The sequence below is a fragment of the Bufo gargarizans genome, chromosome 5 (assembly GCF_014858855.1).
Source record: "Bufo gargarizans isolate SCDJY-AF-19 chromosome 5, ASM1485885v1, whole genome shotgun sequence".
Classification (NCBI taxonomy): Eukaryota; Metazoa; Chordata; class Amphibia; order Anura; family Bufonidae; genus Bufo; species Bufo gargarizans.
In genome coordinates, this window is record NC_058084.1 from 109,523,112 (window position 1) to 109,546,409 (window position 23,298).

At 42.1% G+C, this 23,298-nt stretch overlaps 1 protein-coding gene across 1 annotated transcript in view; it reads right to left on the reverse strand.

Annotated features, from left to right (window-relative positions):
* NKAIN3 (sodium/potassium transporting ATPase interacting 3) overlaps nt 1-23,298 on the reverse strand; it is a 589,073-nt gene that overhangs the window by 28,730 nt on the left and 537,045 nt on the right. Inside the window, exon 5 of the mRNA XM_044295284.1 lies at nt 13,891-13,951. Within this exon, the coding sequence (XP_044151219.1) occupies nt 13,891-13,951 (61 nt within the window). The remainder of the gene's footprint in view (nt 1-13,890; nt 13,952-23,298) is intronic.

Genomic DNA, 23,298 nt, shown 5'->3' on the forward strand with positions numbered 1-23,298 from the left:
TGCCTTAAAAATGCTACTTCAACTATCAACCACCTCTACCACTACAAAGATATAAGCAAACACTGAAAGAATAAATACTTGGTGGTCATACTACTTTGCCCAGATTGTAGGCTGTAAGCCCAGGAGAGGCATGTTAGAGTAGGACTCATCTGATTAGAAGCTACCTTGTCGACTGGTAGATGGGCCCGAAATATTTTTGATCAATTATATTCGCAAAGAGCTTCTAGCTGCATTTGCACTAAGTATGACCACCAAGTTTTTATTCTTTCAGTGTTTGCTTATATCTTTGTGCAATTGACTAGCAGAGTGCTGTTACCTGTAGTTCTACTAATCCAATTGTGTTTCAGCCAAGGTAGCGTGCACCTGCGTTCTCATATTCACTTATTATGGAGGTGCTGGTTCATTTATTTTTCTTCCCCATTGTCACTGCCACTAGGGGGGTGGCTCCCCCTGGTGGTGAGATTGAACCGTGCACCACCAGCCCATTTACCATGTGCTTTTAATTAGATAGCTTGTACAGCTGTATTCTACCCAGCCCATACTGCAGGCTCACAGCCTGGGAGAGGCATGCGTAGGATACAGCTTGGTACTACTTTGCCCAGATTGTAGGCTGTAAGCCCAGGAGAGGCATGTTAGAGTAGGACCCATCTGATTAGAAGCTACCTTGTCGACTGGTAGATGGGTCCGAAATATTTTTGATCAATTACATTTGCAAAGAACTTCTAGCTGCATTTGCAGTAAATATGGCCACCAAGTATTTATTCTTTCAGTGTTTGCTTATATCTTTGTGCAATTGACTAGCAGAGTGCTGTTACCTGTAGTTCTACTAATCCAATTGTGTTTCAGCCAAGGTAGCGTGCACCTGCGTTCTCATATTCACTTATTATGGAGGTGCTGGTTCGTTTATTTTTCTTCCATATTGTACTTCATGACATTGGCAAAATGAAGTAAAAAAATTCATTTTTATTTATAAAAAAAAAATACCAAATGTACCAAAAATTTGTAAAAAATAGCAAGTTTCCAAGTTTCAATTTCTCTACTTCTATAATACATAGTACTACCTCCAAAAATAGTTATTACTTTACATTCCCCATATGTCTACTTCATGTTTGGATCATTTTGGGAATGATATTTCATTTTTTGGGGATGTTACAAGGCTTAGAAGTTTAGAAGCAAATCTTGACATTTTTCAGAAATTTTCAAAAATCCAATTTTTAGGGACCAGTTCAGGTCTAAAGTCACTTTGCAAGGCTTACATAATAGAAACCACCCAAACATGACCCCATTCTAGAAACTACCCCCCTCAAGGTATTCAAAACTGATTTTACAAACGTCGTTAACCCTTTAGGTGTTCCACAAGAATTAATGGAAAATAGAGATACAATTTCAAAATTTCACTTTTTTGGCAGATTTTCCATTTTAATAATTTTTTTCCAGTTACAAATCAAGGGTTAACAGCCAAACCAAACTCAAAATTTATGACCCTGATACTGTAGTTTACAGAAACACCCCATATGTGGTCGTAAACCGCTGTACGGGCACACGGCAGGGCGCATAAGGAAAGGAATGTCATATGGTTTTTGGAAGGCAGATTTTGCTGGACTGTTTTTTTTGACACCATATCCCATTTGAAGCCCCCCTGATGCACCCCTAGAGTAGAAACTGCAAAAAAGTGGCCCCATTTTAGAAACTACGGGATAGGGTGGCAGTATTGTTGGTACTAGTTTCGGGTACATATGATTTTTGGTTGCTCTATATTACACTTTTTGTGAGGCAAGGTAACAAGAAATAGCTGTTTTGGCACCGTTTTTATTTTTTGTTATTTACAACATTCATCTGACAGGTTAGATCATGTGATATTTTTATAGACCAGGTTGTCACGGATGCGACCATACCTATAATATGTATACTTTTTTTTATTTATGTAAGTTTTATACAATGATTTCTTTTTTTAAGCAAAAAAAAATCATGTTTTAGTGTTTCCATAGTCTGAGAGCCATAATTTTTTTTAGTTTTTTGGTGATTACCTTGGGTAGGATATGATTTTTGCGGGATGAGATGACGGTTTTATTGGCACTGACTTTTTGATCGCTTGCTATTACACTTTTTGTGATGTAAGGTGACAAAAAATTGTTTATTTAGCACAGTTTTTATTTTTTACGCTGTTCATCTGAGGGGTTAGGTCATGTGATATTTTTATAGAGCCGGTCGATACGAATGCGGAGATACCAAATATGTATACTTTTTTTTAATTTATGTAAGTTTTACACAATAACAGCTTTTTTAAAACCAAAAAATGATGTTTTAGTGTCTCCATATTCTGAGCCATAGTTTTTTTATTTTTGGGGCGATTGTCTCAGGAAGGGGCTCATTTTTTGCGGGATGAGGTGATGGTTAGATTAGTATGGACGCGGCGATACCAAATATGTATACTCCCCCCCCCTATTTTTTACCAATTTTTTTTAACTTTATTTGGGGAAAATGACGTTTTTGTTTATTTTTACTTGAAACTTTTAATTTTTTTGGGGGGGACTTAATTTTTTCAACTTTTTTTTTTCACTTTCTTTTTTGTCCCACTTTGGGACTTGAACTTTGGGGGGTATATTCCTTTACAATGCATTTCAATACTTCTGTATTGGAATACATTGGCTGTATGAGTAATACTGTGTGTATTACTCATACAGCTTCCGAGCCTGTGAGATCCAGGGGGCTGGATCTCACAGGCTCTTCACTGGAAGGCAGCGCGATGCCTTCCTTAGACATCGCGCTGCCTTCCATGCCATCGGGTCCCCCCACAGTCGCATGGGGACCCGATGGCACCGCCCGATCGCCGCCGCAAACCGCAGGTAAAGCCGCAAACCGCAGGTCTGAATAGACCTGCAGTCTGCGGCGATCGCCGATACGGGGGTGTCGTATCGGCGATCCCCCCCCCCCGGCGTTGTGACAGGATGCCCGCTGAATGATTTCAGTGGGCATCCTGTCACAATTAACCCCCGCCGCGCCGCAATGTAAATTTAAACTTAGGACGTACCGGTACGTCCTGAGTCCTTAAGGACTCGGGAAACAGGGCGTACCAATACGCCCTAAGTCCTTAAGGGGTTAAAAATGTGAAAAAATAATTATACCAGATCCGTTTTTTCCAGATGACAACCGGAGAGACGGATCCGGTATTGCAATGTATTTGTGAGACTGATCCACATCCGGATCTGGAAACAAATGATACCCGTTTGCATACAGATTGCCGAAATCCAGCAACGCAAGTGTGAAAGTACCCAAAGCTTTATATTTCCAAGTAACTATACACTTAGATCTGCAGAAAGTAGAAAATAATATTCTGCTGTATTTATCTTTTTGAAAATTTGGCTTTTATTGTAACATAAAATGACACTGCCTTTTAAATCCATGTTCTTAAAATGGAAATGTGCTGTTTAGTATTCCATAGGAAATGACTTAGATTATTTTTGTAATATCTTGTAAGCTTCCTGTATGATTGGACATGCATAAATTATGTAGTCGTACTGCTGTTCATTCTTGGCACTGCAGATTAGAAAGAGTTCAAGATGGGCATACAGCTCTGCTTATTACTATCATATCGTCTATTATTACATCCGTTATTATTATAGTTATTATGCATTTGTTAGTAATATTCTTCTTGCATTTATTTTGGAATATTTCCAACATACTTTACCATACACAAGACATTATTAAAGACTGAACATAATATATTTTATTGCAAAAAATAATAATAATTAAAGCAATTATACTATCTAATTGCTGTAATCTAAATGGAGCTTCCAATATATGGGAAATTTATCCTGAAAACAAATTACGGTAATATTAGTCCCAGCCACTAGTGGAGAACTGGATATCCATGCACATGTCCCCTCTATTAAAATGAATGGCAATAAGGCTATATTGACATGACCGTATGAATGAGTCCACATCCGTTTCAATGGGGCCGTAAAAGACGCGGACAGGAGAGTGTTTTTTTTATTTTGTGATCTGAGGCTGGTGGTTAATATGAGGCTGGAGGCTGATATGAGGTATGGGGGTCTCATCTTAAGTCTGAATAGGGGGTCTTCCTTATATTGGGCTCTGATCTGAGATCTGAATCGGGGTCATTTACATTGGGGTCGGAGCTGAGGTCTGAAGTCTGTAAGAACACTATAAGGGTTGCCAACCATCTGTAAATTCCTGGACAATCTGCAAAAATAGACTTACACTTAGTGTCCATCATAGAGAATGGGTGTACCTGTGATGATTTTAAAGCTGGGGAGCCTGTATAGCAGGGGCGTTGTTAGGTCAAAACATTTGGGGCTTGAGCACCGGATGTTTTGTCCAGTGCTCCGAATGTTATGCTGGCCTGGTAGTATTATTTGTATTTATTTATTTGGCTATTCCGGGGCCCTTTAATATTGATTGGACCACAGATCATCCCCCCACCTCCCTTGTACTTGTTCCGCTAATCCGCTACTTGCGGGCTGCGCGGGCATGAGTTCAGTCACTTCGGTGCGCAATCTCGTACTGCGGTGTGTGATCCCACGAGACCCACCGCGGGAGGTCACGTGTCTCAAGGGATCACGCGCCGCAGGATGGGATTGCGCACCGAAGTGACTGAACTCATGCAGCCCGCCATAGGCGTGCGCACGGGGTGTGCCGGGTGTGCCTGGGCACACCCTAATAGTCACCTCTGTGCTCACTGCCCGCCGCTGATTCCCCTGTCTGTTATGCTGCTGCCGCCCGCCGCACTGTAGATTAATTTACAATACCTGGCTGTGGGCGGGCGGCGGCTAGTATTCACATAGGGGGTGGAGTCCTGAACCCAGCGGAGGCAGAGAGGGAGCCGTACAGTGCGTGCTGTGCGGCGCAGGCTGAGTTGACGTGATGCAACGTGACGCTGCATCTGTGTGTACCTAGCGCGCCGGTAAGTGGCTGAGGGCTGATTTGTAACCCACAGTGCTACGCCTCCTCTGTTGTCCCCTGTATTACCCTGATACCCCTCAGTTATATAATATATCTGAGGGGTAATATAACTGAGGAGGGCTAGGCTACTATCAGACATTATACAGGGGTAATATAACTTATCTTACCCCTCACCCCTGTATTATGTCCCTGATAGCCCTCCTCAGTTATATTACCCCTGTATAATTTACCCTGATACCCCTCAGTTATATAATATAACTAGAGGGTATCAGGTTAAATTATACAGGGCAGGGTAATATGACTAAGGGGTATCAGTGTACATTATTATACAGGGTAATATAACTAAGGGGTATCAGGGGACATTATTATACAGGGGTAACATAACTGAGGAGGGCTATCAGGGGACATTATTATACAGGGGTAATATAACTTATATTACCCCTGTAAAATGTCCTTGATAGCCCTCCTCAGTTATATTACCCCATGTATAATTTACCCTGATACTCCTTGGTTATATTACCCCATGTATAATTTACCCTGATACCCCTCAGTTATATTACCCCCTATATAATATCCACTGATAGCCCTCCTAAGTCATATGTAATCTACAGGTCCCCCCTAACAGTGTGTCATCCACAGATCCCCCATAACAGTGTGTCATCCACAGATCCCCCATAACAGTGTGTCATCCACAGATCCCCCATAACAGTGCACCCGCGCACTGAGGAGAGACTGAAAGCAGGGGGAAGATCCGCGGAAGCAAGCAGAGGACGGCACAGCAGACGACTGAACAGCTTCTTTTGTAAGTAAATTATTTTATTATAGCGCTGAAACTGCTTTAAACTCTAAAGAAAAGTTTTGGAGAGTGTTTCTCTCTTTCTCAGGTCTGAAGCAATACCGAGGAAGAAAGGAAAACTCTTGAAAGCTTGTCTTTTAAGTATTAGGATAGTACAATAAAAAGGTATCCCTGCATACCGCAATACTCTCCTATTTTGTAATCTTATTTATATATATACTTATTTAGTTTTTTTTCAGTAGTATGATTAAGTGGTGAAAATTATTAGTGACCCCTTCATTTTTGACTGTGGTATCTTATGTGCCCCCCTATATATTGTTCCTAGGCGCAGAGGCAGAGTCACGACAACGCTAGGCTGAGACCCGGCCTGTGTGTGTATGTATATAATATATATATATTTATATATATACATACATACACACACACACGTGCGCGGGGCATGTGTGTTTGTGCTTTAGGGTGCACACCCTAATGCAATAGGCTGCGCACGCCTATGCAGCCCGCAAGTAGCGTATCAGCAGAACAAGTACAAGGGGGGTGGAGGGATGATTTGTGGGGTTGCCCAGGGTCCACTCCCATCAATATTAAAGGGCCCAAGCAAAGATTTCTGCAGTGGTGAGGAAATGAAACATAACAGATATTGGAAAGTTACCGAATGTTGTATTATATAATGTCTGCAGTCTGCACTTCATTTGCGTAAACCAGAACACCCCTTTAAGCATGCCTTTGATGTGCAATTTCAATACAGTGGGCTTGTGCCCCGGATGTTTTCAGACCCTAGCAACGCCCCTGCTGTACAGGCTATTTTGAGTGCAATTATTGTCATATTATATCATAATCATCACAGTAGATGCTGCAAATGTGCTCTATTGCATATGCCAAATGTAGCCATAGTCAAATATGCTTTTCAATGAAGAGGTGTTTAACAAAGAAATATATTCCTCTGAATTTCTCAGTGTAAGCACTGGACATAAACCAACATCGTAATGTGAACAAAACCTTAAAAGAAATTTGTAATCAGAAAACAACCTATTGTTTAAACCCTTCCTGACAGTGATTTTCCGTTTTTGCGTTTTAATTTTTTCGTTCCCTGCCTTCCTGGAGCCAGAACATTTTTAATTTTTCCATTCACATAGCCGCATGAGGGCTTGTTTTTTGCGGGACAAATTGCACTTTCTAATGGCACCATTTAATATTGCACAGAATGTAGCGGGAAGCTGGAAAAAATTTCCAAATTGGGTGAAATTGGAAAAAAATGCAATTCCGCAACAGTTTTACGGGTTTTGTTTTCATGGCGTTCACTATGTATGAAAACTGACTTGTGTCTTCATTCTCCAGGTCAGTATAATTACAGATATACCACATATGCAGGGGCGTTGCTAGGGTCTCAAAAGATCCGGGGCCCAAGCCCCAATACATATGTGCCATATTCTCAAAGTATATGCCCTAAACACACACACAAGCTCACTAACAAACATACAGCACTATATACCTCTCACATCCAGTACCTCCCAGGTGATGGCTCCTCTGATGTAAACCTTTTCTTTCCCCATCTTCTCCATTTGGGCCAGACAACTTGTTTCAACCGCATCTAGTCTCTGCAGAGTTTACCAAACAGTCATCTTAGGTTCCTCACTTTTCTGATATCATCATCCTCCCCACCCTGCTACCCCAACAGTATTATCCTGGTGCTTCCCAGAATACTGTGCCTACTGTGCTCCCCAATGCCCCTAAATACTATACCACAATAATTATACTGCTATACAGATTAGTTCACCTATAGTAATATAAAAGTCATACTTATAGCAATAATTCCCTCCCAGTGCCCTTCTTAGTAATACTGCCCCCTACAATGCCGCCAATGATAATACTACTCCCCAAGAGTGCCCCTGTTAGTGATAGTGCCCTCCATATTGTGCCCAATAATAATGGCCACCACAGTGCACCCAGCAGTAATAAGGCTCTCTATAATATTAATAAGGCCCCCCTGTAGTACTTATCCACCATTACAGTGTCCCCAGTAGTTATAATGTTTGGGGCACCACAGGAGGGCATCTCTGCACAATGCACGTGAGTGAGAGATTGTACAAGTCTGCGGTAAAACAAGAATACAAATAACATGTATAAGTATTAAGCATAGCGTAGCATGTACTATAACATTACATTAACACTGAAGCACATGGTAAAATAGCTGCCTGTACATGAGATTACATGTCTAGGCATGTCTGCTGGGCAGAACATATAATGTCCCCTATCAGACCCCCAGTGGTTACTGTCTAATGCCCCCTATAGTGCCCCTGTAGTTAGAGCGCTCCCCTGTAGTGCCCCAGTAGTTTAATGCCCTCCTGTGGTGCCGCCAATAGGTATAATACCCTCCTGTACTTCCCTAGCAGTAAGAAGGCCCTCCTGTGGTGCCTCTATAGGAATAATGCCCTTCTGCAGTGCCCCAGTATTAATAATGCCCTCCTGTGGTGCCCCCAATAGGTATACTATCCTTCTGTAGTGCACCAGTAGTAATAAGGCCCTCTGTGGTGCCCCCAATAGGTATAATACTTTCCTGTAGTGTCCTGGTAGTAATAAGGCCCTCCCGTGGTGCCCCAAATAGGTATAATATCCTCCTGTAGTGCCCCAGTTATAATAAGGATTTCCTGTCGTGCCCCTAATAGGTATAATATCCTCCTGTAGTGCCCCAGTAGCAATAAGGCTCATCTGTGGTGCCCCGTATAGGTATAGTGCCCTCCTGTAGTGCCCTAGTAGTAATAAGGCCATCCTGTGGTGCCCCAAATAGGTATAATATCCTCCTCTGCCCCAGTAGTAATAATGCTTGTCTGTGGTGCCCCGTATAGGTATAATGCCCTCCTGTAGTGCCACAGAAGTTATAATGCCCTCCTGTAGTGCCCTAGTAGTGATAAGGCCCTCCTGTGGTGCCCCAAATAGGTATAATATCCTCCTGTAGTGCCTCAGTAGTAATAAGTCCCTCCTGTTCTGCCCCTGTAGTTATAACCAATTTCTCAGTGGCTCCAGCAGGTATAATGCCAACATTTAGTGCCCATAGCATTCACAAAGCCCCCACTGTGGACAAGATATAAAAAATAATACTCACCTGACTTCCCACCGCCGGAGGATTCTGGATTCAGACGGGCATGTTGAAGTCACCACGTCGTCTGTGTTTTGGCGTAGGCGTGCGCGATAACATCATCACGCCGCCTGAGATCTGGCACAGGCAGTTGCTTGGCGACTGCCCGCGCTGTTCTACAAGAAAGCAGCCACAGTAATTCAACTGTATCCCCGTCCTTAGGTCGGCGAGGCAGTTGTATAGCTACCAGCCCTAACATTCGGGGCCCTAGACAAAACATCAGGGGCTCAAGCCCTGAACGTTTTGACCTAGGGACGCCCCTGCACATATGTATATTTTTTTTTTTTCAGTTTTAATACTTAATTTTTTACTTTTGCTAAAATTACTTTTCTTTTCATTGCCATATTCTGACCCCATAACTTTTTTTATAGTTATGTATACCGAGATGTGTGAAGGCTAAATTATTGCAGGCCAATCTGTAGTATTTGTTCATTCCATTTTGGGGCATGTATCACCTTTTGATCACTTCTTATTAAATTTTTTGGGGGGGAGGTAAAGTGATGAAAAACAGCGAATCGGCTATTTATTTTTACGCCATTCACCATATGGGCTAACTTTTTTAAATATTTGATTTGGGGGAAAGGGGGGTGATTTGAACTTTTATATATTTTTTTAAATATTTTTAAAAACATTTACATTTACTTTTCTTTTTTTTTGTTAGGTCCCCAAGTGGACTACAACATGCAATCATCAGATTGCAATGTACACTCACCTAAAGAATTATTAGGAACACCATACTAATACGGGGTTGGACCCCCTTTTGCATTCAGAACTGCTCAGATAGCCCTTGGCATTAAAACGATGGCCAATTGCCACTAAGGGGCCTAAAGTGTGCCCAGAAAACATCCCCCACACCATTACACCACCACCACCAGCCTGCACAGTGGTAACAAGGCATGATGGATACATGTTCTCATTCTGTTTACGCCAAATTCAGACTCTACCATTTGAATGTCTCAACAGAAATCGAGACTCATCAGACCAGGCAACATTTTTCCAGTCTTCAACAGTCCAATTTTGGTGAGCTCGTGCAAATTGTAGCCTCTTTTTCCTATTTGTAGTGGAGATGAGTGGTACCCAGTGGGGTCTTCTGCTGTTGTAGACCACCTTTCTTTCCTATTCTGACATTCAGTTTGGAGTTCAGGAGATTGTCTTGACCAGGACCACAACCCTACATGCATTGAAGCAACTGCCATGTGATTGGTTGACTAGATACTCGCATTAATGAGAAATAGAACAGGTGTTCCTAATAATTCTTTAGGTGAGTGTATATAGGATTAGCTATATTACAATACAGTGCTGCAACCTGCTGGCCTGAATTGTAATATGCAATTTATGAGCCTGGAAGCCTAGTACAGGCCCAGGCTGATTACTGCAGTGGAACGCTTTCCCTGATCTCCGCTGTTTCTGCTTGTGAAGTGTGCGCTCTTTTGACCACAGTTGACCACAGCATCTAAGAGGGTAAATGTCCGTGATCAGCATTACCGATGGACGCGGACATTAGCACTGGGTGTCTGCTGTATGAAACAGCAGGCACCTGCTAGCTATGGTGCTCACTCCACAGCAGCACTGATGCCATCTTTAAAGACCCAACATCTGCCGTACGTGTACTGTGGATGTTGTGAAGGGGTTAAATCATGTTTTTATTTTATACACTTTCTAAAGAATTTTTAGTGGTTAATTTTAATTTTCCATATCACAATCTATAGTTACACAAAAACCATAAAATCCTTCAGTTTTTCGCCCTGGCCACTAATCCTAATAGGTGCAACTTTTTGGTCTGTGCAGATCACTTTACTGCAGTCATCTGCTCATCTGTCATTCTAATGCTCCCTGTAATGATATCACCTCTGTGTATAGATAAGACAGGATCCTCCGATCACAATAAGTCAAATAGGTAAAATCTTATCTATTCTATCCTTGTTCAATGACCTCTTCACAGGTCACAAAGCATACCTAGAAAACTCTCTATAGAAGTCAATGAGGTCCCTCCTGACCATTGTGTCTATGGACTATGGGGCTGCCGTAAAGCAATATTCTTAATGCTTTCTACATGCTGTTAGGAAATAGAATAAACAAATCTGCAATCAGAAAATAAAAAGAAATGAGAAAAAAGGGTAGGTGTTACTATCTGGTTTTAACTGCCAGAAAAAAAAATTGTTGACACATTTCCGGTAATGGGGGGAGTCCGATGAGGGAAATGTATGGCATATCCACAGTAGGGACCAGTACCTATTGGACTCTTATGGTATATACTGGGGATATGCTATACATGTCCCATATGGAATACCCCTTTAATCAGATCATTCAGACAGCCAACAGATTCATAAAATGATACCATCATGTATTCAAAGTACTAGGGACAAAAGATCCGGCAACAACAACTTATTGAAAGTTTCCAGGTGGGAAAGTTGTCTTCACTGTACAGAGTAAAGAAAGGGTCAAACAATATAAATGAAATATTTTTCTAAAACAGTGATGCGTAGGCTGTATTCCCACATTACTTTTTTTTGCATTTTTGCAATGATTATTGCAAAATTGTAACATACAATGCTGCAGCTTCATGAAACCACAGCAGCTATGGAAATGGATTTTGATAAAGCACTTAGTGATAATCATGGCGAAAATCCCTCACAAAACAGTTGTGTATGAATATACATAGCTGTACTGTACTTAAAGGGGCTGTCTCACTTCAGCAAATTATATTTATCATGTGGAGCAGTGGTACCCAAAATTTTTTCGTCTGAGGGCCGCACTAGACTTGATATAAATTTTGCGGGCCGGAACCAGGTAGCTTTGCCAGAAAGAAATGCAAACGCTGTGAGGGGGCATGTGTGAGCATTACTACTGTGAAGAGGGCACATATCTGGCATAACTACTGTGAGGGAGCACATATCTGGGCATAACTACTGTGAGGGGGCACATATCAGGGTATAACTACTGTGAGGAGGGCACATATCAAGGCATAACTACTGTAAAGAGGGCACATATCGGGGCATAACTACTGTGAGGGGGCACAAGTGAGCATTACTACTGTGAAGAGGGCACATATCTGGGCATAACTACTGTGAGGGGGCACATATCTGGGCATAACTACTGTGAGGGGGCATGTGTGAGCATTACGTCTGTGAAGAGGGTACATATCTTGGCATTATTACTGTGAGGGGGCACATATCTGGGCATAACTACTGTGAGGGGGCATGTGTGAGCATTACATCTGTGAAGAGGGCACATATCTTGGCATTATTACTGTGAAGGGGCACATATCTGGGCATAACTACTGTGAGGGGACATGTGTGAGCATTACTACTGTGAAGGGGGCACAAATCTTGGCATTATTACTGTGAGGGGGCATGTGATGTATACATGTGTGTAATGTATGTAGTGCAGTATGTGATGATCACACACTGCACTACATACATTACACACATGTATACATCACATACTGCGCTGTCACCTTCTTCTGCAGGTCTACCTCGATGTCTGGTCTTTAGGCTTTAGTCAGATCCTCCACCGCCATGCCTGCGCCGTGTGCCCGACACCACCAGGAGTTGGCCCCTCCTCCTTTCATCTCAACGCCGGCTTCTCCAGTGCCCGCCCAATCTTACCAATCAGGGGCGTAGCTAGAAATGACTGGGCCCCATAGCAAAAAAATGTATGGGCCCCCCCTCCCGGATCTCCCACCCCCACATACCTATCGGACCTCCCACCCCTTCCAGAGCTCCCACCCAAACACCCCAACATCCCCACACCCCTCCCTAGATCCCCCTAACTGTCATCCACAGATCCCCCCTCAGTGTCATCCACAGATCCCCCCTCATGTTCATCCACAGATCACCCCCTCAGTGTCATCCACAGATATCCCCCTCAGTGTCATCCACAGATCTCCTCCCCACCCAGAGCTGCCTCCTAGCTAATTTATTCACTGCACTTGCCTCTGTATAATTGAAGAGAAGCGCCGTAATCTCGCACAGGCGCACTGATAGAGGCCAAGAAGACGGTGCATGCACACTTCAATGCCTCTGCCAGTGCGCCTGTGCGAGATTACGGCGCTTCTCTTCAATTATACAGAGGCAAGTGCAGTGAATAAATTAGCTAGGAGGCGGCGCTGGGCGAGGAGATTGCAGGCACAGGCAGCATCGCTTTGCTGCATGTGCCGTTCGCAGCGAGCCCTGCGCTGATAAAGTCCTGTTATTGCGCGGGCCGCATGACACGGCTTCGCAGGCCGCATTTGGCCCGCGGACCGTAGGTTGGGCATCACTGCTGTAATACATTGGTACTTACAGCGTCCTCTAATATATTGGTATTTACAGCTGTCCTCTAATACATTGGTACTTACAGCTGTCCTCTAATATATCGGTATTTACAGCTGTCTTTTAACACAATGGTACTTACAGCGTCCTTTAATATATTGGTACTTACAGCTGTCTTTTAACACAATGGTACTTACAGCGTCCTTTAATATATTGGTACTTACAGCTGTCCTCTAATACACTGGTACTTACAGCGCCCTCTAATATATTGGTACTTACAGCTGTCCTCTAATACACTGGTACTTACAGCGTCCTCTAATATATTGGTACTTACAGCTGTCCTCTAATACACTAGTACTTACAGCTGTCCTCTAATATATTGGTACTTACAGCTGTCCTCTAATATATTGGTACTTACAGCTGCCCTTTAACACAATGGTACTTACAGCTGTCCTCTAATACATTCATACTTACAGCTGCCCTTTAACACAATGGTACTTACAGCTGTCCTCTAATATATTCATACTTACAGCTTCCCTTTAACACAATGGTACTTACAGCTGTCCTCTAATATATTCATACTTACAGCTGCCCTTTAACACAATGGTACTTACAGCTGTCCTCTAATATATTCATACTTACAGCTTCCCTTTAACACAATGGTACTTACAGCTGTCCTCTAATATATTCATACTTACAGCTTCCCTTTAACACAATGGTACTTACAGCTGTCCTCTAATATATTCATACTTACAGCTTCCCTTTAACACAATGGTACTTACAGCTGTCTTCTTCATCTGTGAAAACACTGATCACATAACAGGCATAGACAAAACCGATGAGCTGCACAGAGAAAGGAAAAGAGATCTCAGTTAATAGGGCAATTATAACACGGAATTCATAAAGTGAATAGTGTCTGTATTGTTTTATCTGAATCAAAAGGTATTATTAGGTTATTACACGTCCTTATGAAAGTACAGCAAAACGACTGGTCTATAATAAACTTCTCTGATTACTTAAGAAAGTAGCTTTAACTAAAGAGGTTATTTGCGCTCATCATCAAGAAACATAAAGAAGACATGACACAAAATGGATGTTGGCTATTTAACTACAACTATAATAGTATCAAGTTATAGTGTTAAATACATGTAAGTTAATTTGAGGATTGTGAAAACACAAGGCTGAATTAATCATTAGTCACAGTAGGTTTTTGCTTATAGACAGATGATGTGGAGAGACGGACCTGTTTTCTCCTTGCATGCAAAGTGGTGTTTTAACAGTAATTATAACTAAAACATAGAAATAAGCTTAAAAAGAACCCATCAGTATATAAATGCTACCTTAAATGGAATCCATCAGCAGTAAACTGCTGGCATCACTATGTAGGGGTAGGGGAGAGCAGCAGTAACACATCTTTGGTGGAGCTTTTATCATCAGGAGTAGTGTGCATATGAATGTTTTATTCTGCTAGATGCTGTCCCTTCCCTCTGCTCCAAGTGACAGATGTAGTATCCACAACAGTCACTCAGCAGAGGGGAGTGGCTGTGAAGCAGCTCAATACAGAGAGCAATTCAGGGTGAAGATCTACCTCTAGTGCACAAAGGATAATCTGGCAGAATAAACTTTCATATTAACACTACTCCTGATGAAAAAGCTTCACAAAAAGTATGTTTGTACCGCTGTCCTCAGCTCAAAACTAGTGCTGTCAAAAGTTTAACAAGCTCAAAACTGCTGACAGATTCCCTTTAACCATTGGCAGCATGCATGAAATGCTGATAGGCTCTCATATTACAAAAAGTTATGGGGCAGATTTACTAATCCTTTCCAATATTTAGGTAGAGTAAATTTAGACCAAGCTGGTGTGATAGCTTACTTGCTGTCTTTCAATAATGACATCTTGGACATGAGTTCACTCACATACTTAAAGGGGTTATCCCATGATTACTCTCTTTCTAACAAAGCCAGGACCAGCCCTGTATCTCAGTATGGCACATGGATCCAAAGATCTCCCCATTCATTGCTCTGCCAATTTATATACAGGTGAAACTCAAAAAATTAGAATATCTTGCAAAAGTCCATTCATTTCAGTAATGCAAATTAAAATGAATTGCAATAATGCAGCTTAAAATTTGAATTTTGTGAAAAGGTTTACTATTCTAGGCTCAAAGTGTCACACTCTAGTCAGCTAATTAATCCATACCCCCTGAGCAAAGGGTACCTCAAAATTGTGACTTTGGGGTTTCATAAACTGTAAGCCATAATCATCCAAATTATAACCAATAAAGGCTTGAAATATCTCACTTTGCATGTAACAAGTCTCTCTCATATACAGTCAGGTCCATAAATATTGGGACAATTCTAACATTTTGGGCTCTTCACACCACCACAATGGATTTGAAATGAAACGAACAAGATGCGCTTTAACTGCAGACTGTCAGCTTTAATTTGAGGGTATTTACAACCAAATCTGGTGAACGGTGTAGGAATTACAACAGTTTCCATATGTGCCTCCCACTTGTTAAGGGACCAAAAGTAATAGGACAGAATAATAATCATAAATCAAACTTTCACTTTTTAATACTTGGTTGCAAATCCTTTGCAGTCAATTACAGCCTGAAGTCTGGAACGCATAGACATCACCAGACGCTGGGTTTCATCCCTGGTGATGCTCTGCCAGGCCTCTACTCCAACTGTCTTCAGTTTCTGCTTGTTCTTGGGGCATTTCCCTTCAATTTTGTCTTCAGCAAGTGAAATGCATGCTCAATCGGATTAGGATCAGGTGATTGACTTGGCCATTGCATAACATTCCACTTCTTTCCCTTAAAAAATCTCTTTGGTTGCTTTTGCAGTATGCTTTGGGTCATTGTCCATCTGTACTGTGAAGCACCGTCCAATGAGTTCTGAAGCATTTGGCTGAATATGAGCAGATAATATTGCCCAAAAAACTTCAGAATTCATCCTGCTGCTTTTGTCAGCAGTCACATCATCAATAAATACAAGAACCACTTCCATTAGCAGCCATACATGCCCACGCCATGACACTGCCACCACCATACTTCACTGATGAGGTGGTATGCTTAGGATCATGAGCAGTTCCTTTCCTTCTCCATACTCTTCTCTTCCCATCACTCTGGTACAAGTTGATCTTGGTCTCATCTGTCCATAGGATGATGTTCCAGAACTGTGAAGGCTTTTTTAGATGTTGTTTGGCAAACTCTAATCTGGCCTTCCTGTTTTTGAGGCTCACCAATGGTTTACATCTTGTGGTGAACCCCCTGTATTCACTCTGGTGAAGTCTTCTCTTGATTGTTGACTTTTACACACATACACCTACCTCCTGGAGAGTGTTCTTGATCTGGCCAACTGTTGTGAAGGGTGTTTTCTTTACAAGGGAAAGAATTCTTCGGTCGTCCACCACAGTTGTTTTCCGTAGTCTTCCGGGTCTTTTGGTGTTGCTGAGCTCACCGATGCGTTCCTTCTTTTTAAGAATGTTCCAAACAGTTGTTTTGGCCACGCCTAATGTTTTTGCTATCTCTCTGATGGGTTTGTTTTGTTTTTTCAGCCTAATGATGGCTTGCTTCACTGATAGTGACAGCTCTTTGGATCTCATCTTTAGAGTTGACAGCAACAGATTCCAAATGCAAATAGCACACCTGAAATTAACTCTGAACCTTTTATCTGCTCGTTGTAATTGGGATAATGAGGGAATAACACACACCTGGCCATGGAACAGCTGAGAAGCGAATTGTCCCATTACTTTTGGTCCCTTAACAAGTGAGAGGCACATATGAAAACTGTTGTAATTCCTACACCGTTCACCTGATTTGGATGTAAATACCCTCAAATTAAAGCTGACAGTCTGCAGTTAAAGCACATCTTGTTAGATTTATTTCAAATCCATTGTGGTGGTGTATAGAGCCAAAAATGTTAGAATTGTGTCGATGTCCCAATATTTATGGACCTGACTGTAGCAGTTTAACCTTTTAAGTTGCATTACTGAAATAAATGAACTTTGCACGATATTCAAATTTTTCGAGTTACACCTGTATAGCTGGTAGCTCCAGGGGGAGTGTCTTTTCTGCTGCAGCTAAGGGGGTGTATCCATGCTCTCCCTATCACAGCTCAGGAGGCAATCAGAATGAAACTGAGCATGTGCGGCCTTCTCAGTGAGCGGGACAAAGAAATAAGAAAAAAGAACAATAAGCAGGTGGAGCTATACAGATACATTTTATTAAATAACTCTGTGGCTATACATCAGGAATGGTCAACCTGTGGCTCTCCAGCTGTTGTAAAAGTACAATTTCCACCATGTCCTGTTGTAGGCTGATAGCTGTAGGCAGTCTGGGCATGCTGGGAGTTGTAGTTTTGCAACAGGAGAGCCAGAGGTTAGCCATCCCTGCTATACATCATTTTTAATTACATGCAATTACAATCGAGGTGCTGGTTTGAAAACTGTAGAATATTTTATGTGGGACAACCCCTTTAAATTTACATGGGATAATACACTAATAATTTCCATAAGGAAAATGGAGGAAAAGACTGTACTTAAACCATAGGCTGTTGCAAAATGTAATGTTAATGTCCTCTCAGCTGGTACTGCGGATAATAATGTCAGCAACCTGTCTGGTGCTTCTCAGGTTATGTGGGCATGCCAGAGGGCATATATGATTTTACTCCCTCCCTAGATATCTACCAATACTGATTGCAGTTTGAAATTGGAAGTATATTGTAATGCAAGGCACCAACAAACAGACCAGTGATGAAAGCAAAAAGGTGTTTATTCACCAGAAACATAAACGTCCAGGACACTTGCTGGTAACAAGGAATAATAACAAAAAACCAGGCAAGGAGATTCCAGGAATAGTCCCAACCAGTGCTGAATGATGCTGTGCACTTGGCAGTCGAGTCACTCCAGATCTTGGGTCCGCTGTAAGGACAAAGTTCCTGGCAGTCTTCAGTCACTAGGAGTTGTGACCTATACCTGGTTGAGGGAAAATAACAGTGGGCACTGATCACCCTGAGAGACCTCCTTTTAAATGCCTGCTGACCAATCCCAGGGTGCCAAGTGTCCACTACCATAGGTGAACAAATTGCCCTGCACCTGAGGACAAGGCCTAAGGCAATCACAAGTTGATTAACCCATGGCTGGCTCCCTAATCCACTTTGCTCTTGTGAGTCAGTATAATATGCGCCACTGGTCGACGAAGTGCATAAGAAGCGTGTACTCGCGACCGTGTATCCCTTTGCGAACCTGCCCTCGTGCGTACGCACGGACGCATGATTGACTCAGCGCGAGTATGCGAGCGCGTGGACCCAGATGCGGAAACGGAAGTCGCAGGAGACACCGGAGACAACCCTGGCCGCGGCGTCTTGTCACTCGCCTGGCCACTCTGTCCCCGGGACTCCGACGGTCCTCCCCTCCGATGTCCACGCGAACGCATCTCCGCACTGGCTCGCAAAGGGGTCGGCGCTGGTGCATCAGAGACACGCATAACCTGTCCCGCAACTCCACGAGGACCCCTCTTGGTTCCCCTGGAGTGCAAAGCAGGTGAGGATCTTACATATATACTGTAATCTGATGCTTTAGTAAACAGGAACTGGGCCTTGCTTTTAACAGGATGGAACTATCACAAGTTCCACAGAGAAACTTTGTTTAGGGAAAAGGGATCAGCTGATAACTGGAAGAAAAGACATGTTCTCTGATAAAACATATTACAAAGTTTCTTATATTCACCTTTACTATTGATTTATACAAAGTTGTGTAAAAGAACAGTGACCATTTAAAGGGTTTTTTCTCCTTTTCTACAGACTCCAGCCCCCCACCCTCCAGGTTCCAGCTCCATTGTTGCCTTGCCAGCTCCACAGGTCTCGGGTCTCTGCATCAACATCCATTTGATGCTGGGTCATGTGACCACAGACGCCAATGACTAGCCGCAGCGGTGACATGTCACCGATGTCTTACATGATCCAGTGATATGACACATAGGTGACACATCACTGCTGTGGCCAGTCACTGACTGCAGTGGTCACGTGAACCAGTGTCAAACCGGATGTTGACGCTGAGACCCAGCGGGAATCAGGTAAGTTTGATTACTACTGTGGGTCTGGCCATACTGTGGGGTCTGTGGAAAATTTCCACAAAGGTGAGCAACCCTTGAAAGTCATGAAGAAATTGCTAACACGCATGGGGTAACTACCAGAGTAGCAGACACAGCAGCTGCTATGGTACCCATATTAACGCGAACATTGGGTGCAGTTGGTAATGAAGTGTATGTAACATGGCAATCTTTAATGAGGCCCCGTGGTTAGCTATGCTGTGTTGTGATATGGCTATATTATTCCTGTACTGTGAGTCTTGTATGCATTATACCTACATGCGACATCATTTTTTTGATTGTGTGATGAGGAAACGGTACATGATGCCATTTTTTATGCTGTTGCTGCGCTATGCAATGTTGCATGCCTAAAGGCGTTTTCCCATCTGAGACGATGGGGGCATATCGTAGGATATGCCCCCATTGTCTAATAGGTGTGGGTCCCACTTCTAGCACCTGCACCTACACCGAGAACAGAGCCCTGAAAACAGAGGAGGGTGCTCTGCGCATGCCAAGCCACCCTCCATTTATTTCTATGAGGTTGCCAAAAATAACTGAGCACTGGCTCGGCTATTTCCGTTGGGCTGATAGAAATGAATGGGCGCGGTGGCCACACATAGGCGGGTTGCTCCCATTCACTTCTATGGGAGCAGCGCTTGGTGGTGGCCAGACCCAGATGAAACCTGGAGTCCTCCAGCCACCACTTTTCCTACTCCGTTCTTGATATAGGTGTGGTTCCCAGCGGTGGGACCCGCACCTACCGTATCGGACAAAGGGGGCATATCCTAGCGATATGCCCCCATTGCCTTAGATGGGAATTTCCCTTTAATGCCTGTACTATAACATCACTGTTTGTACAATACATGAGCTGTATCATCACTGAGTAGAATATCTCTGTATTGTGACGTCACAGTGTGCATTTTGCCAATATTCTGACATCACTCTGAGCATTATGCCTGTACTATGACATCATTGTGTACCTTATTCCTACAATGATGACATCACTTTTACATTGCAGCTGTATTCACGCACAGATGCATAAAGTATAGCTTGAAATGCCCTTTAAATCCTCCATTGTTGCAGCGTTATGTAGACAAAGGCTCAGGAGATACGTTTATACAGTGAAAAACTTGGATTGTTAATCATTCATTTTCTGAAAGTAACATATGGCTTTTTGAAATATATACATGTGAAGTGAAAGTCAATAAAGAACATTTACTTTATTTTTCTCAACTATCACAATCAAAGGGAATAGTGAAGTGTGTAAATCTGGAAGGTTAACATTGCCCTATCTAAAGATGTGACACTTTATTCTTCCCAGTGGGGCTGCAACATTTTACTTCATAATCCTTTCTAAGAGTCTGGAAATGGCGGAAGGATGTAACGCTAAACTGTTCACAGGAAAATGTGTGATATTTCATAGCACAAAACACCTGAATAGCTTGATATATTTGCAGCTAGCAAGCCAATAAGCCTTAAACTTTAGTAAACTTTACCAAAGCTACTTTTTGCCGCGTGATACTGTTTTGTGGTATTTTCGTACTTGAATTACATTTGTGAAATGTCAGTTCTCCGGTTTTGCATTTTGTACCACTGATTACGCTGTTTACAAAGGTAACCAAGCACATCTCCCACCTCAGGTTAAAATATTTGGTGTGCTTATTTTATTTATTTATTTTGCAACATGTATCTTGTGTTTCCATGTTATTTTTTATTTGATTGAATCAAATGGAATTTAGTAAAAAAATAAAAAAAAACTTCAGAATGGTATGGCCATGCTAATTATGCTCTAATGTTAATTGGAAGATGAGAAGGGTATCTAAGCTCAGTCACTGCTGCTGGATCACAGGGTTAGGGCTCGTTCACACGACCGTATGGCTTTTTCAGTGTTTTGCGGGCCGTTTTTTTCCGGATCCGTTGTTCCGTTTCGGTTCTGTTTTCCATTCCGTTTTTCTGTATGGCCTATACAGTAATTACATAGAAAAAATTGGGCTGGGCATAACATTTTCAATAGACGGTTCCGCAAAAAACGGAACGGATACGGAAGACATACGGATGCATTTCCGTATGTGTTCAGTTTTTTTTTATCGGACCCATTGACTTGAATGGAGCCACGGACCAGGATTTGCGGACAAGAATAGGAGAAGACTCAAAATCTAGCGGAACGGAATGGCGGACATACGGAAACGGAATGCTCACGGAGTACATTCCGTTTTTTTTTTTGCAGACCCATTGAAATGAATGGTTCCGTATATGGACCGTATACGGAACGCAATAAACGGCCCGTATACGGAACGCATAAAACGTTTGTGTGAACGAGCCCTTAGAAGCAGTGGTCAGTCACACCAAAGAGGATGGGCTTTTAATTGGCGCTGTCCCTGAATAGAGGATAGTCTATGAAAGATACTGCTTTCCTTCTTTACTTTTATTGTTGCAATAAGAATAATAAAACGTTTTATAAAAACATACAAAGTTATAAAAATTATATAATGCATTTTGGGCTCAGCCCAAGCACTTCTTCAGGGATCTAGATTCTTGCACAAAAACGTGTTGTATGATTTTTGAGCTCTATGCACGTTTTTATAGCAGTTCCATGCTTTTGAGAGCTTTGATCACAGGGACACCTCAGCCAAGTGAGTGCAGATAGCACAGACTGATAATTTTAACTATTCTTTTTTTTTGCTGGCGATATTACACATGGCGCAATTTCAGTTTTGTTCTTCAGCGTTGGAAGCAGTGCGAACTCCGCAGTGTACCTGGGCTCTAGGGAGACACACTCGCATACCTTTGTCTATCCTCACCCACATAGACCCTAGTTACCCACATCACTATGGGCTCCAAAAGCCCACTAGACCCTGGCAACTCTCCGTCTCTATGGTTCATATGCTACTCTGTTTGGCATCACGCATTTGGCAATCATCCAGTGCCAGTATAAACAATCTCACATGTCTACCATACAGAGGAGAAATGACAATCTGCCACAAAATCAACATTTTGAAGGAAAGCCTTTAGGAAAGGTGGCATGGATATAAAACAGGCAGCTACTGTATGTAATACATTTTAAAATGGGATTGAATGAATTAATTACATTTCATCTTACATTTACTACATGAATGCTCATAGGAATTAAATATTAATTATTGTGCATGGCTTTTTCTACACCCTTTAAGCCTTTTTTTGCTTTTCATTAATATTGTAATAATCCATTAAATATGTCCACTAACCTTATTAATCACTCTGTTGTTCTACTCTGATGGGAAAGAAGTCGACATTTTATTCTAAGCCCTCTTTAAACAGAGCTTTACTGCGTGGCTTTAATGGGAAACTCAATTTTACCAACGTAGTTTTTTTAAGCAGATAAGTTAAATCATTTCCTTCATTAAATATACAACTTAAAGAGAAATTGCGCTGTTTAAACTACAAGCCTCAGCGTGGACAGCTCTTCTCATATAGGATATGGTGCAGCGATCAACTGATCACTACAGACCTGGCTCTGACACAACTGCCAACCAGCTAATTATGCCAGGGGAATCTGCAGCCAACCAGACATGTTAGGAAATGCGGAATTTATATGAAGGCCACTGAAATGACTATGTAATACATGGTTGTCTTTAGACTGCCAGAGGGCAGATAGTGGGAGTGCCAGGTGGTGCACCCTGCCGTAATTAGACATAGTAATAAGGGTTGTCCTAATTTAAATTCTCCTTTAATAAGCTAATGAGAAGCATATCACGCTCATAAATATTTTTGGGGGGGTTGCACATAAAAGTGGCAATATCATGATATGGAGCAGGACCAAAGCTGGAACCATAATATTGTCCCGGCAGATGGCAAGAGTTTTGGCAGTATACCAGAATTCTAATAAATATTATATTCATACAGTCTTGTTTTAAGACTATTTTACCCTAAAAATTTTCATGGACTTTCATGCTTGAAAACAACAACCCAAGTGTGAGAGTAGCCTGAAGGCAGTGAGAATAGATAAAATAACTGGCAACAGACTTTTTGTACCCCAGCTTTATCATCCTTTCTGCAGGTTTCTGACGTTACGACATTAAGGAAATAACTATGTCGCATTAAAGCACAAATTACTTG